The 14435-nt window shown below is 53.0% G+C and overlaps 1 protein-coding gene across 1 annotated transcript; it reads right to left on the minus strand.

Annotated features, from left to right (window-relative positions):
* Positions 1-8033: 8033 nt before the first annotated feature.
* Pdxp (pyridoxal phosphatase) lies at positions 8034-13936 on the minus strand. Its single transcript, XM_059247866.1, has 2 exons — positions 13375-13936; positions 8034-8930 (listed from the first exon to the last, which is right to left on the minus strand). The coding sequence occupies exons 1-2, from the start codon at positions 13934-13936 to the stop codon at positions 8614-8616; spliced, it is 879 nt and encodes a 292-aa protein (XP_059103849.1). The 3' UTR covers positions 8034-8613.
* Between the last annotated feature and the right edge of the window lie 499 nt (positions 13937-14435).

The following is a 14435-nucleotide window of genomic DNA, read 5'->3' on the forward strand; positions in this document are numbered from 1 at the left end:
CTGCAGTCACCTTGGATTCTGGAAAGAGCAAAGCCTCACAGGATAGCCCCTGCCCCACGTGAGGGCAACTGTTCCTGAGGTGAGTCTGCATCCCCGGGAGCAGGAGTGACCGTCTCCCGAGAACCTGCCTGTCCCCTTACGCAACGGGACTTCTTTTGGACCATCCTGCAGGGCCAGTCTGCTCAAGTATGCGCACCTCTCGCTATCTGCCCAATTCTTCCAATATTTAAGCTTAAAATATGGTGGCTCATACCTGTAATACCAGCCCTTGGGAGGCTGAGGCAGGAGGATTAGGAATTCAAGGCCACCATTGGCTACATGAGATGCTGGCTAAATAAATAAATAAATAAATAAATAAATAAATAAATAAATAGAAATAAAAATAACTCTAGCTGGGCAGTGGTGGCAAGACCTTTAATCCCAGCACCCAGCATGCAGAAGCAGGCAGACCTCTGTGAGTTCAAAGCCAGCCTGGTTTACAGAGCAAGTTCCAGGACAGCCTGGACTACACAGAGAAACCCTGTCTCAAAAAATAAATATATATCTAAAACATTGACAGAGCCGGGCGGTGGTGGCGCATGCCTTTAATCCCAGCACTCGGGAGGCAGAGGCAGGTGGATCTCTGTGAGTTCGAGGCCAGCTTGGTCTACAAAGTGAGTTCCAGGAAAGGTGCAAAGCTACACAGAGAAACCCTGTCTCGAAAAACCAAAAAAATAAAAAATATATAAATTAAACATTGACAGCTAATATAGCAACAACTGCCCCTCCTCAAAAACCAACACATATTAGCACCCTAAAAAAAAGACTTGGGGTTACTGGATCCCTTTATCTGTTCCCCTTCCCAGTGTGGCCACATTGACTAAATCTGTGTGTTTTACCATTACCCTCTTAGCCTCTTTTGAGAGAGTCTCATGCAGCGCTGGCCTCAAACTTGCTATGCCTTAAACCTCTGATCTTCCTGTTCCTGCTTCTTCTTCTTCTTCTTTTTTTTTTTTTTTTTTTTTTGGTTTTTCGAGACAGGGTTTCTCTGTGTAGCTTTGCGCCTTTCCTGGAACTCACTTGGTAGTCCAGGCTGGCCTCGAACTCACAGAGATCCGCCTGGCTCTGCCTCCCGAGCGCTGGGATTAAAGGCGTGCGCCACCACTGCCTGGCTGTTCCTGCTTCTTAAATATGGGGATTACAGGCCTGTGACATCATTCCTGGTCTATGCCTTGTTGGGGATTGAACGCAGGCCTTTGTCCATGCTAAGCAAGCAGCATTCTACCACTTACTTATCTCTTTAATTGGTATAGAGGCCAAGCCCCGCCTGTCGGCTGCCAGAGCTCCCTCTAATACCCTAAAATCTCTGGTTAGTTAGAGGGGTTCTCAGTTCACACTGGGGAATCGGATGGGGAGGGCATGGAGAGTATAGGGAATCCATGTTGCCATTCCCCTTTTGAAACTGTCATCTTGGAAGAGGAATGCAGATGTGGAACCATGAGTCAGCCACATCTGGAGGCCAGGCCAGCAATCTGCCTTGCTCTCCCAGGCTCAATCTCTAGCTCCTTCTTCCAGATGAGGAAAGCGCACCCAGCATGAGAGGAGAGAGAGAGAGATCTGGGGTGAGGTTGGGCTGCCTATCAGTCCCCAGCCCCGCCTTCAGACAGCTACCAGGAAAACTAACCACAGAAGCTTCAATCTTTCCTGTGGGGCCTCCCCAGCCTTCAGTCACAGAGAGGGACTGTCAGGGCCCCACCCAGGTCCTTGACTCTTCCTGTGTGTGCCCCTCTGCCACATCAGGAACTGGGCACATCAGGCAGAATTCCAGGTAGAGGACCAGAGATGAGGCAGGCAATTGCCAGGCCAACCGAGGTGCTGGGAACGCAGATCTCTAGGAGCTGTCCCTGCCAGGTCATGACTGGGTAGGAAGACCTGCACCAGGAAGTGAGTGACTGGGGAGGACACAGTCTGCACAGGCAGGCCATGGAGGAACATGGTATGAGGGTCAGACTCCTAACTGGGGGCTGGGGACTGAGCTTCTGCTTCTAGCCTGCATATTCAGTGTATTTGCAACTGTCCCTGAAGTCCTGCTTTCCTGCCTGAGGGTAATGTAGGGCAGGACTCAGGTCATAGGTGACCTTTTTTTTAAAAAAAAAAAAAATGGAGCTCATGGGGGTTTTGAGACCATCTCACTCTGTAGCCCAGGCTGACCTGGAATTTACTATGTAACCCAGGCTGGTCTGGAATTTGAAGCAGTCCTGCCCGGGATAACAGGTGTGAGTCATTATGCCTAGCTGAGTTTAGGTTTTATAGTCCCCTTGTCCCCTCTTCCAAGGTTACCTTCCTCGCCCACCTATGTTGTAGTGTGGATTTGCCAGATGCTAGCATCCCCTGTAACAGGCACTACGGTTTTTAAGGCAGGGCGGACAGAGATAAAGTCCCTTCTGTGCCCTCCCTAAAGTCCTCAGGGCGTCGTGGGGGTGGCACCCACTTATCTGTCAGGCCCAATGCCCGGCGCCTTGCTTTCATAGCCTATCTCACCTGAGGGTATCATCTCACCCTAGTGTCTGCCCACCTGGTGAACTTGTGCCCAGGGAACAGCAGCTGTGGCCAGATCCCAAGCAGAGGCAGGAGGACCAGGGGAAAGATGGATTTGGGGGCTGCAGCCCAGGGCCTTGGCTGTTCTGAATAACGTCCAGACCCTGGAAAGTAGCAATGATGTCAGTCATTCCTGGCTGAGTTGAGGGTTGCAGGTATTGAGGATATGTTTTCTTCCTCCTCCTTCCCCAAGGCCAAAGCCCGGCCCTGGAGATTCTCCCTCAGATCAAGTCCCGCAGCAGCCAGCAGAGTCCTCTGGAAATCTGTCCTGCAGCCTAGCCCTTGGATCTGGGCTTAGCTTGTCCATACAGGTCCCAGCCAGCAAGGCCCTTCCCGGCTCTCCAGCTCCTCCCCAGCCCTGACACGGTCTGTACCTCCTTCAGCCAGCACTGGCAGCGAGCCATGGAGCACATGGGTACCATCCACGGCACCCACCAAGCTGGCTCCCACACGGAGTCCTTGAAGACGGAGCAGGGAGGGAACCCAGAGAGCCATGCCTGACCTGCTCCCCCACATCTTATATTGCAGGTTAAGGATGTGGAAACTAGAGAGGGAAGGCGCTTGGCTGTGCTCTCACGGGGAGCCTGAGTTGAGGAAAACAGCGTGGACCCAGGGACCTCAAAAACGGCTTCATGAAGGGCAGAAGGGTGTGTGTGTGGGGGGGTGCCTCCAACTCCTGACACCCTCTGCTAGCTGGTGCTGGTACCTCCTTGGGGCCGCACCTCCTTGGGGCCGCCCACTGTGCCAGCTTTCCAGGCAGCCGCCTTCTCATCCAGTTTGGTCCCCACCTGGGGTCGGTCCTCTTCTGATCAGAAGCCCCAGCCTCCAGGGCTCTGGCCTAAGCTTTAGCGTACTACCCCGAAATCATTGTATTTCAATTTTCTCTTGGCTGTGACCAAGGTACCCGGCAAAGGCAATGTGAGGGGCTTGTTTTGGCTTAGGGTTGAAGTTACCGTCCATCCTATCAAGAAAGGCGTAGAGGGAGGAGTGGGGGGCAGCTGGTCACGTTGTGTCCGCACTTGGGAAGAGAGAGATGAATGCTGGTATTCATCTCACTTTCTCCTTTTTTTCCAAGCCCCTAGGATGGTGCCACTCACATTCAGGATGGGACTTGCTTCGTCACTTAAGACTTCTCTTGAAACATCCTTACAGGCATGCTGTGTCGTCTCGATGTGTCGCCTAGGTGCTTTTAAGTCCAGTCAAGTGGACAGTGAAAAGGAACCCCACCACAATCCACTTCTCGTCAACCTGATACTCAAATGCTCCACTTCAATACACAACACACTTCACCTCTGGCCCCAAAGTCTCAAATTTATCTCTTATCACAAAAGACATTTAATCCATCTCTAGAAGTCCAAACAGTTCTAACACTGAAAGCCCCAAGACCAAAATCTCTCCTGAGACTCAAGACAACCTGAGCCATGAACTCTTAGAAAAACTAAAAAGCAAGTTGCTTCCAGTATACAGTGGTAAACATTCCCATCCCCACAGGGAAGGATGGGATCAGATGCAAACAAACCTATTGATACTGACCCTGAAGCTTCCTGCCAGGCATCTGGCATCCCCCCGGCCGGCCTCTAACATCCTCCAGTAGCCCCACCCACTCCAATTCTGGGGCCTGCAGCTTTTCTCCAGCTGGTTAACTCGAGCCTCAATCTCATAGCTTCAAGTAATAACGGCCTTGTAGGGCCTCCGGACTGGGACTCCAACCCTGCTACACATTGCCTGGCCTGGCAGTTTCCTGGAACCTCCGTGACCTGGAGACTTGCAGTTTGTGTGCTTGAAAAACTAGCCCCTTGCGGATACGCTGCCTAGTTCTGCTGACAGCTTGATGCATGGTCTGGGCCCCTTGGCCACAGGCGTATTGTGTTCTGTGTGCCCTGGTGGGTGGACCTAGAAAACCCTTCCCTAATGGTGGTGTTTGAGCAGGGGATCCCTCCAGTAGTCTCAGTCGGACCGCTTTCAAGACTGCATTTTTTTCTTTTTTTTTTTGAGACAGGGTCTCTGTGTAGCTTTGGTTGTCCTGAAACTCCCTCTGTAGACCAGGTTGCCCTCGAACTCAGAAATCTGCCTGCCCCTCTGTCTCCTGAGTGTTGGGACTAAAAGTGTGGGCCACCACCACCTGGTTCAAGACTGCATTTTGACAAGGTGAGTCTCCTTCAGAGGTTGCAGTCTCGCTCCCAAGGGATCTTTCCTTTTTTTTTTTTTTTTTTTTTGGTTTTCCGAGACAGGGTTTCTCTGTGTAGTTTTGCGCCTTTCCTGGGACTCACTTGGTAGACCAGGCTGGCCTTGAACTCACAAAGATCCGCCTGGCTCTGCCTCCCGAGTGCTGGGATTAAAGGCGTGCGCCACCACCGCCCGGCTTGGGATCTTTCCTCTTGTCTCAGGCACAGTACTGTTTCTCTGTCATGGCACTAATTTCTTGAACCATTATAACTGTTTTCTTTCTACCCAGCTTCTCTGCAACCTTCTGCTCTTACTCACTTGAGATCTAAGAACAGTGAGCCACAACCATGCCACAGCTTTGATGTTGAGCTGTCTTGAAAATTCTGAACAAACTAGTCCATCGCTTTTGAGTATAGCTTCACAACTTTTCAGGACATATGGCTAGGTTCTTGGCTAGAGTAGAACACGCAGGGCCTTTAGCCCAGTTCCTGATGGAGTCCACATCCCCCTCTGAAACCTTGTGAGCACCGTATTTACTATTCACCTTTTTCTTTGTATTTTGATCTTCAAAGGACCAGAATGGCCCGTTAAGCTCTGCTTAGAGCATCTGAGCTTCACTAGCCAGCAGCTCCGGACTCTTCCACATTCCTCCCATAAACCAGCTCAGAAGGTCCATGAACCACATGCACAGGCTTCTCACAAGGTAGCCCCACTTCCAACAGCAGTTTCCTATGCTGATTCTAGTTGCTGTGAGTACACAGTAAGTAACAAAGGGAGAGGAGGGTGATGTTTGAGGGGAAACGGCCCATCCTGGTGAGGAAGACATGGCGGAGGTGTGAGGCAGCTGGCTACAGTGTTTGCTGTCAGCAGGCAGACAGAGGTGAATGCTGGGCTCGGCTTTTCCTTTCTCCTTCGTCAGTCTGGGTCCCCAACCTGTAGAATGATGTTGCCCACATTCAGGGTTGGTTTTCCTTTAGTGAAACCTCAGCATAGACAGGCATAGAGATCCTCCAAGGTGTGTCTTCTTCTTCCCAGCACCCACATGGTGGCTCACAGCTGCCTGTAACTCCAGTTCCAGAGAGTTCAATATCTTTTCCCCACCTCCATGGGTACCAGGCATACACATCATGCATACACACACACACACACACACACACACACACACACACACAAAGCAAAATGCTTACAAACTTGAAACTTTTTTTCTCTGTGTAAACTTTTTTTTGAGACAAGGTTTCTCTGTGCAGTCCTGGAACTCCCTCTGTAGGCCTTGAACTCACAGATCCACCTGCCTCTGACTCTCAAGTGCTGGGATTAAAGGCATGCACCACCACTGCCCAGCACTTAAGTCATTTTAAAAAAGCAAAATTACTGCAATGCGAAATTAATGTTTACTGTATTCAAACTCAATAGAGTATTAACTGTACTCAAACCTTCCATTACTTTTGAAAATGACATTGTGGCTTTTCTTCCTCTGAATTTCCAAGTATTCCTAGGGGTGAGTCAGCCCATTGGTTCCTGAGGGCCAAGGAGTGTCTTTTCTTCCTCCCCTAAACAGTATGTAAATAAAAGTGTAGAGGAGTTCTTATTTCCCTCACATGCTGTGCCTTCATGTCTTTTAAATCACTCTCCTGTTGGGGCTTCATTTAGCTTCAAAGATGTTATTATTGTTTTTTTCTTTTTAATGTGTATGTGTGTCTGTCAGAGGCCAGAACAGAGGGTCAGATCCGGTGCAGCTGGAATTACGGGTGTTTTTGAGCTGCTAATCTGAGTCCAAGAGTGTACATTCTTAACTGGGCTCTCTCTCCAGCTGTGGTTTTCTTGTGTTTTTGAGACAAGGTCCTGCACTTTGCATGAAGGTTGAAGCTCTAAATCACTGCACAGTGCCCTGAGGAACACTGGTGTCATGTACGGCGTGTGAAATGCATCATCCATGGGAGATGGAGAAGCAAATGGATTGTGGATTCATAGTGTCTGTTCTGATGAACTGCAGAGCAGGGACAGGGAGTCAGGAATGAGTCAGCCTTCAAAAAAATTGCAGTCTTGACAGATTTTTAAGGAGTACATAATGCTATATTATCTAAAAGTTGAGGGGGTTGGCAAGATGGCCTGAGGGTGGGGACCTCATCCAGTGCCCTCCTGTTCCTATACTCTCCGGAGGGGGCTACAGCCTTCTGGGCAAATGTCTATCTCTAGTTCAAAGCAAAGATCAGCTGTTCGCCCTGGTCCTATCCACATCACATTTCTCCTTTCTTTATGGTGCTGGTACCTGAGGTAGAGGAGGCTCCTGATCTACCTGAGCCCCCTCCCAGCCCAGCCCTCAGCTCACATACCTGCTATTTCCTAAGAGCAGGGCAGGCACCTGGCTATGTGTCTGCATGTCCCTGTGGGTCACATGTGTGGTGGCCAGAGACCTTCAAGTGTTTACCCCTCCAGCAACATGCACTTAGTTTTTGAGTCCACGGATCCACCTGTCTCCACCTCCCCTGGTATTTTCATGTGGGTTCTGGGGCTCAAACTCTGGCCCTTGTGCTTATAAAGTGGGCATTTTACCAACTGAACTGACTCCCCTGCCGCAACACTGGCTTTTCAAAGGACTGAACTAAACTGACACATAAGGTCTCGGAGTTGCTAGAAGCTCAGGAGTCAAAGTGCATCTGTGCTGAGAACACAGAAGGGGAGGCATCATTTCTTGCAGGGTGGGGGGTGTTGGTACTTCAGGGAGGCAGGCTCAGGGAGGACTCCCCACTGCAGACTGGGGTACAGACACTCCCACTCACATTTTATTAAGTTCAAGGACTGGTTACAACAGGGGTGGAGGTGGCGGGAGGTCCCGCCCTGCCCCCACCCTCACTGGCACATGATAAATAAACAAATAAATAAATAGCTGGGGATGGGCAGCTGGAGATGGTACAGCCAACACTGACTTCAGGGGGCGGGACACAAGGGCCCCCTTCCAAGCTGTGGCAACCATCAATACTGGACGGTACTACGGTAGGAGTCTCTCCATTCTACCCAGGGCCAGGGGGGCCCACTGATCAGTCCCTGGAGGCGGTTGACTTTGAAGTTGGTGTTTTTGAGATGAGATCTCACTCTGCAACTCACGTCACCAAACTCAGAGCATTCCTCCTGCCTCAGCCTCCCAAGTGCTGTAAGTACAGGCAAATGTCTATGTACCCTGCCCTGCTAAAACCTGGACCCTTGGCTGATCCAGTCAGGCCGGGATTGTCAAAGAGCCACTGTGCCTTGGACTTGTAGATTGTTCTATTTGGGAAATAACGAAATGGATCGTTACTGTCCTCATGGACATCCAGAGATCAACGTCACTTAGCCTTAGACTGGCCCTCTGGGGCTCCAGGATAGGCAACGTGTTCTTTAAGCTCTTCCTTGGTCCACTAAGGGCCCACTGTGAGACACGAACATACCAGTCACTACCGGCAGCTTGCCTTCCATTGGCCTGTTAAGTCCAGGAATGGCTGGAGCTCCCTAGACTTCTGATTGGTCAACAGGGACCCCAAACACAGAACAGTAGGGGGCCCAGAGAAGGGGAGGAGCTTAAGTACTCAGGGATGGAGAAAATTCTCATTTGGCTTCAGGGCCCCTATATAGTTCAAAAGGGGAGGTGACAGGACAGGAAGTAGGCCATTTGGTGGGGTCAGGCCAGGGTGAACCTTCAAGATGTAGGGGGGACAGCTTCTGAACAGCAGTGTCCAGCCACTGCTAGGAGGGGTATGAAGGCCCACAAGCCTTCCTGGATCCCAGCTTCCCTTCACTGGGGTACAGACACCCGTGCCAGGGAGCTCCTGGTGCTGAGTGTGACTCACGGCCTGTAGCCTCCATCTATGGGATCAGGGAACAGGGGAGGTGGACTCAGTCCTCCAGCCCCTCCATCAAGTCCGCAATGCTCTCCACATAGTAGTGAGGCACAAGGTCATGCTGACCAGCTGCCAGGTAAGCCTGGGCTTCTTCGAGGCGTGAGACCCCTGTGAGTGTGAGTACGGTGGTCATGCCACAGCGGTGGCCGAAGAGGATGTCGGTCTCCAGACGGTCACCCACCATCAGGGTGTGGGTGGGGTCCACGCTGAAGTCTTCGGTGATGCACTGGAACATGTAGGGGCTGGGTTTGCCCACCACCAGGGCCTGGCGTCCTGAGGCTGTCTCTACTGCGGCAGCCAGGCTCCCAGTACCTGTGGGGAAGGAACACTTGGTCAGCAGGAGGGCGGTGGCTGGGCCCGATCTAAAGGCCGGGCACTGCCTGTGCCAGACACCTGAATGCAGATTCCATCACCACTGCTCTGGGCACACTGAGTGTGTAGTTTCTCCATCTAACACGAAGGTAGCGACCATGGTCCCTCCTGTGTGTGTGAACAGGCCTATGCCATCAGTTCTGCCTGGCAGCTGTGTGTTTGGGGCAAGCCCTGCAGCCTCTCTGACTTTCTCTGAACTGTGGTAAGATGGGGACCAATTAGCACTTCCTCTGAAGGGATGCTGTGGGCCTCACAGGGAGGCACTTAGCAAAAGGAAGAGCATTTACACAGTGGTGGTTCCTGCTCTAAGAAGCCACGCTCCTGGCATGGAAAGTTGGCACACATGCTGCCTGGAATGCAGCAAGGCACAGAAATGTTCACACCTCTGACCCAGTCAGCCTTGCAGGGAAAAACGATCCCCTAGAGAAAATTCCAGCTGGAGACAAAAGCAACACGCTCGAAGATGTCTGGGACCGCAGTGACCATGGGAAGTAACCAAAGCTGGGGAGGGAGCCCAGGAGCCCAACAACGGGAGGTCTGTTTAGAAAAGGGCAGTCCTGCCCCCCAGCCAGCACCATTCTGCTGGCACAGTGAGTCTGCGATTCCTGCCCACAGGCATGTCCTTGTGCCAGAACATCCTGCCTTTACACCAACATCCATAACTAATGAAGAGAAGCACCACCATTTACCCAGTGTACTCCTGAAAGCCATTTCAGGGACAAGAAAGCTGCCCAGAGAGCCGGGCGGTGGTGGTGGTGGTGGTGGTGCACACCTTTAATCCCAGCATGCGGGAGGCAGAGGCAGGTAGATCTCTGAGTTTGAGACTAGCCTGTTCTACAAAGTGAGTTCCAGGACAGCCAGGGCTACACAGAGAAACCCTGTCTCAAACCCTACCCCCCCCCCAAAAAAGGGGGGGGGAACCCACCAGGGCTGAACTTTCTCAGTGTGGTGGTTCGAACAACTTAAGAGGTGTGGCTGGAGGAGGAGCATCGCTGAGGGCAGGCTTTGAAGTCTCCCACTGTCTCCAGTGTACGCGCTCAGCTTCCTGCCTGCAGTTCAAGATGTGAGCTTTCAACTTGCTGTCCTGCCCACCAGGCCTGTCACCTCTGTTCTGCCACCACTGACCTTTATCTCTGGAACTACAAACCCAAGGAAACCCTTTCCTCTCTAGGTTGCCTTGGTCACGGTGTCTTACAGCAACAGAAAAGGAATTAACAGACTTGCATTAGGAGGCAAGAGCCTCCGAGAGAGGCTACACTGGGCTACATACACAGTGAGACCCTGTCTCAAAAACAAGGGCTGGAGCGATGGCTCAGAGGTTAAGAGCACTGACTGCTCTTCCAGAGGTCCTGAGTTCAATTCCCAGCAACCACATGGTGGCTCACAGGCATCTGTAATGAGATCTGGTGCCCTCTTCTGGCCCGCAGGCATACACGCAGGCAGAACACTGTATTCTGATAGATGATAAATAAATCTTTTTTTTTTTTTTTTTTTTTTAAAGATTTATTTATTTATTATGTATACATGTATGACTGCAGGCCAGAAGAGGGCACCAGATCTCATTACAGATGGTTGTGAGCCACCATGTGGTTGCTGGGAATTGAACTCAGGACCTCTGGAAGAGCAGTCAGTGCTCTTAACCTCTGAGCCATCTCTCCAGCCCGATAAATAAATCTTAAACAACAACCAAATCAGAATCAATTATTTACAAGCCCTCCCTGTGATGAAATATTTCTTACTTTACCTCAGCCTGACCCCAAACACGCAGGGCCTCCTCTCTCCACGCTCATAGCTACATTACCGTACTCCACCAGCCCCAGAGAGTGGATAGGGACAGCGACAACCACAGCCCCGAGGCCTTAAGATAAGGAGGAGTTGCCCCAGCCACCAGATCAGGGCAGATAGAGGAAGGTGCTGAGGAGGGAACTCAGGATCAGGCACCCCCTTTACGTGTGCTCCACCACCACCCCAGCCTTGTTCGCCCACAAGAGGGAAGAACAACTGTGTCCCTGGTTAGAGATTCCTTCTAGGACAGGTGATTCCACCGAGTCACCCTAAAATGTTTTTGTTCTCAGTGCAAGAATGGGCCCAAGCTGGCCATGGCAGCACATACTTACATTCCCAGCACTTAGGAGACTGAGGCAGGAAGATCAGGAGATCAAAGCCAGTATGGGCAAAGTTAAGATCCAGTCTTGTTGAGGGTGGTGGTTCATACCTTTAATCCCAGCATTTGTCAGGCAGGCCAAGGCTTAGACCCTGTCTCAAAAACACCAAAGTAAATAAAAAGATTGTTCCCAGCTCTGAGTCTGTTTCTTTCCTAGCTCCCAGGACAGAGCTGGTTCCTGCTGGCCCCCATATCTCCTGTCAGTCATTCAGCTAAGCTTTCCTGAGGCTCCCAACAGTCAACATGATGGCTGGGCAAGCAGCCCAGTAGGGAAGCCCATGACTGTAACACCTAACTCGGGGCTGCTGTGTGTAAGGGCATATTCCTGTACTTGTGGCCAATTCTACTTGCCAGCTCAAGTAAACACACGATATGATAGGCCTGTGATGAGGGAGGGAATCGGGGCGTGGCTTCACATTATTTCAGAATCTGATGCATAATGGGGACATAGGTTAATTTTCGTATGTTTGCCTAAGCTCCTCCTACTCCTGGGTTACTAGCACACAACCAGCAGGGTTTTTTGTTTTCGTGGTTTTTTTGTTTGTTTGTTTTCTTTCTTTCTTTTCTTTTCTTTTCTTTTTTTTTTTTTTAGACAGGGTTTCTCTGTGTAGTTTTGGTGCCTGTCCTGGATCTCGCTTTGTAGCCCAGGCTGGCCTGGAACTCACAGAGATCCACCTGCCTCTGCCTCCCAAGTGCTGGGATGAAAGGCATGCGCTCACTGGGGGTGTGTTAACACCACAGTTTGGAAGCTGCATCACTCACAAGTGTGGCTTGAGCTTGTGTTTGTCAGTGTTCTGTCTCCCCCTCCAGGCAGTAGGAGTGACCAGCAGGATGGGTGAATACAGCTAGGTGGGTATGGAGACACAAGTCAGGAGGGGTCCTGCAGAGGCCTGGGGGTAGGTCCGGTCTCTCCCAAGCTCCTCACACCACTTTCTGGGACCCCGGGGAGGCCTTTGTCCCACAGCCTTACCCCAAGCTCTGAGAGAAACCTGACTTAAAAAGTAGCATGATGGGGATACTGCAGCCGTGACCTCTCCCTTAGACTTATGGGGAGAAGGCTCATGTAATGGGTGGCAAGTAGGCCTCAGGCAGAGCCAGGAGCCAGCAAAGGCCCAGACCATAGCTTCCTTTTCGGCTACATCATCCTAACAGTATGCCAATATCTTCCTGTTCACTGTCAGCCTGCCCTGCAGCATGCCTCCTCCAGGAAGGCTCCCAGATCCTCTCCACACACACCTGCCTTACTGCTCCCCCCATCAAAAGGGGTGACTACCTCACTTCCTGCAACACCACCCTGCAGAGACCCACTCCCTCCCAGGATTTGGTTTTAAGGACTATTTGGGCCAAAGGCCAGCAGAGTGGGGTGGCAGAGACACAGCCATGCCACATCCTGGGGTACCCAATCTGTCCTTATCCACTCACCACTGACAGTCGCTACTGCCTCCACCTGACTCACTCCAACCCACACTGCTCCTGCCTAGGTGCAGGACTGAGTACCCCCGTAACAACAGCCAGGAGTGCCCTTGGATGGATGGATGGATGGATGGATGGGGGGATGGGGGGAGGGGTATTTCCAGGGCCAAGTTCAGGTTCCCCGACTCTATATGCTCAACGTATGTTCTCTGGCAGCTCACTTCCCCCGAGCCTCGATTTCTAAAACTGAGAAATGGGCTAACAACACTCTTACTTTTGGAGTAAAATCTGGAAAGGAAGTAAAAACAGCACTAAGAGGCTTCAGAAAGCTATCAAGAGGCTGGAGGGCTGGCTACGTGAACCTCCAGTCGGGCGCCTTGGGATGACTGGCATGGTGAGGAGCCCCACTCACACCCAGGCAGGGATGCTCCGAGATTATGTAACTGCACAGGGTTAACCAAGTGGGGCCAGAACTGCAACTGAGGTCAAGCTCCACGCCCCTCCAGTCTCCACATCGGCCTCCATCCTGCTTTGCACGTGCGGATCCAGCTCTCCCCTCGGATCATCCTTCCAGACGGCTTCTACAAACCCACCTGCAGAGTGGGTGGGGACCAATGACAAAAGCCCAGGAGGCCCGTTCCAGACCCGGACCCCACCTGCAGTTCCCTAAGCCACAGTGAGCCTCAGCTGGCTCGTCTGTCAAACGGGTCCTCGGCCACTCACTACCTCTCACAGGCGGTAGTTGCAGGAATTACGAGACGCGCATCGGGACCCTGCACGTGTCCCCGCGCCCAGTCCCAAGCTCACCCGGGGTCCGGCTTCCGTCGCTGAGCGGGTGCCAAGGGTCGCGATCGGTAGCTACGAGCAGGCAGTCGGGGTCGCGCAGGTGCGCGCACGCCTCGCTCAGCCGGGCGAAGGAGAAGTGCTCGTCGTAGCCCACGAGCACGGCGCGCACGCGCGAGTCGTCGCCGGGGTCGCCCGCCAGGCGCAGCCCCGCGGCACGCAGCTCGGCGCGCAGCCCCTCGCCGCCCAGCACGAACACGGCGCCCGGGGCGTCGGGCGGCCCGGGCAGACGCTGGCGAAGCAGGCGCGCGGCACACAACGCAGAGCTGAAGAGCTGCTCGGCGCGCAGCCCCGCGAAGCCCAGGCGGGCGAATCGCAGCGCCAGCTCGGGCCGCGCGCGCCGGCTGTTGTTGCTCACGAACAGCGTGGCCTTGCCCGCCCGCGCCAGCCGCTGCAGCAACTCGGGGGCGCCCGGCACGGTGCGCTCGCCGTTCCACAGCACCCCGTCGCAGTCGAACAAGACGCCCTGCGCCTGGCCCAGCACGTCGCGCAGGGCCGCGCCGCGCAGCCGCTCGCAGCGCGCCATGCAGCCGGCTGGCCGCTCGCACGCGCGCGCGCCCTGCTCCCTCCGCGGCCACGGGCCGGCTCTGCCAATGGGCGCGCAGGAAAGGCCGGGGGGCGGGGCCACGACCTCACGCCTCGGCCAATGGCGGCGCGAGTCTGGTCGAGGGCCCCCGAGCCGGTTCCCGAAGGGACTCGGAGAAAGGGGCGGGACGTGAAGAGCCAGCCGGGTCTGGAGCGAATCGCCGCGTGCTTCCCAGCCAATGAGAAGCGTAGGCCAACTGGTTGCTAGGAGGAAAACAGGCTGGGAGATGTCGCCTCGGAACCACTGACGCTCTGGTCCTAAGCAGTCCTGAGAAACGTGTGGACGGGGTGCGGCAAGGCCACATTACCCGTGTTCCCTTAGGATCTGAGCTCTTGGGCCACGCCAGTCCTCTGGCTGTGCTGTGCTGGAGTCCCCTGGGCGACTTGGTTTTTGTTGTTGTATAATTTACATTTAGTAAGGTGTGTGATATTTAGTGCAC

Source organism: Peromyscus eremicus, chromosome 20 (assembly GCF_949786415.1).
Source record: "Peromyscus eremicus chromosome 20, PerEre_H2_v1, whole genome shotgun sequence".
NCBI classification, from domain to species: Eukaryota; Metazoa; Chordata; class Mammalia; order Rodentia; family Cricetidae; genus Peromyscus; species Peromyscus eremicus.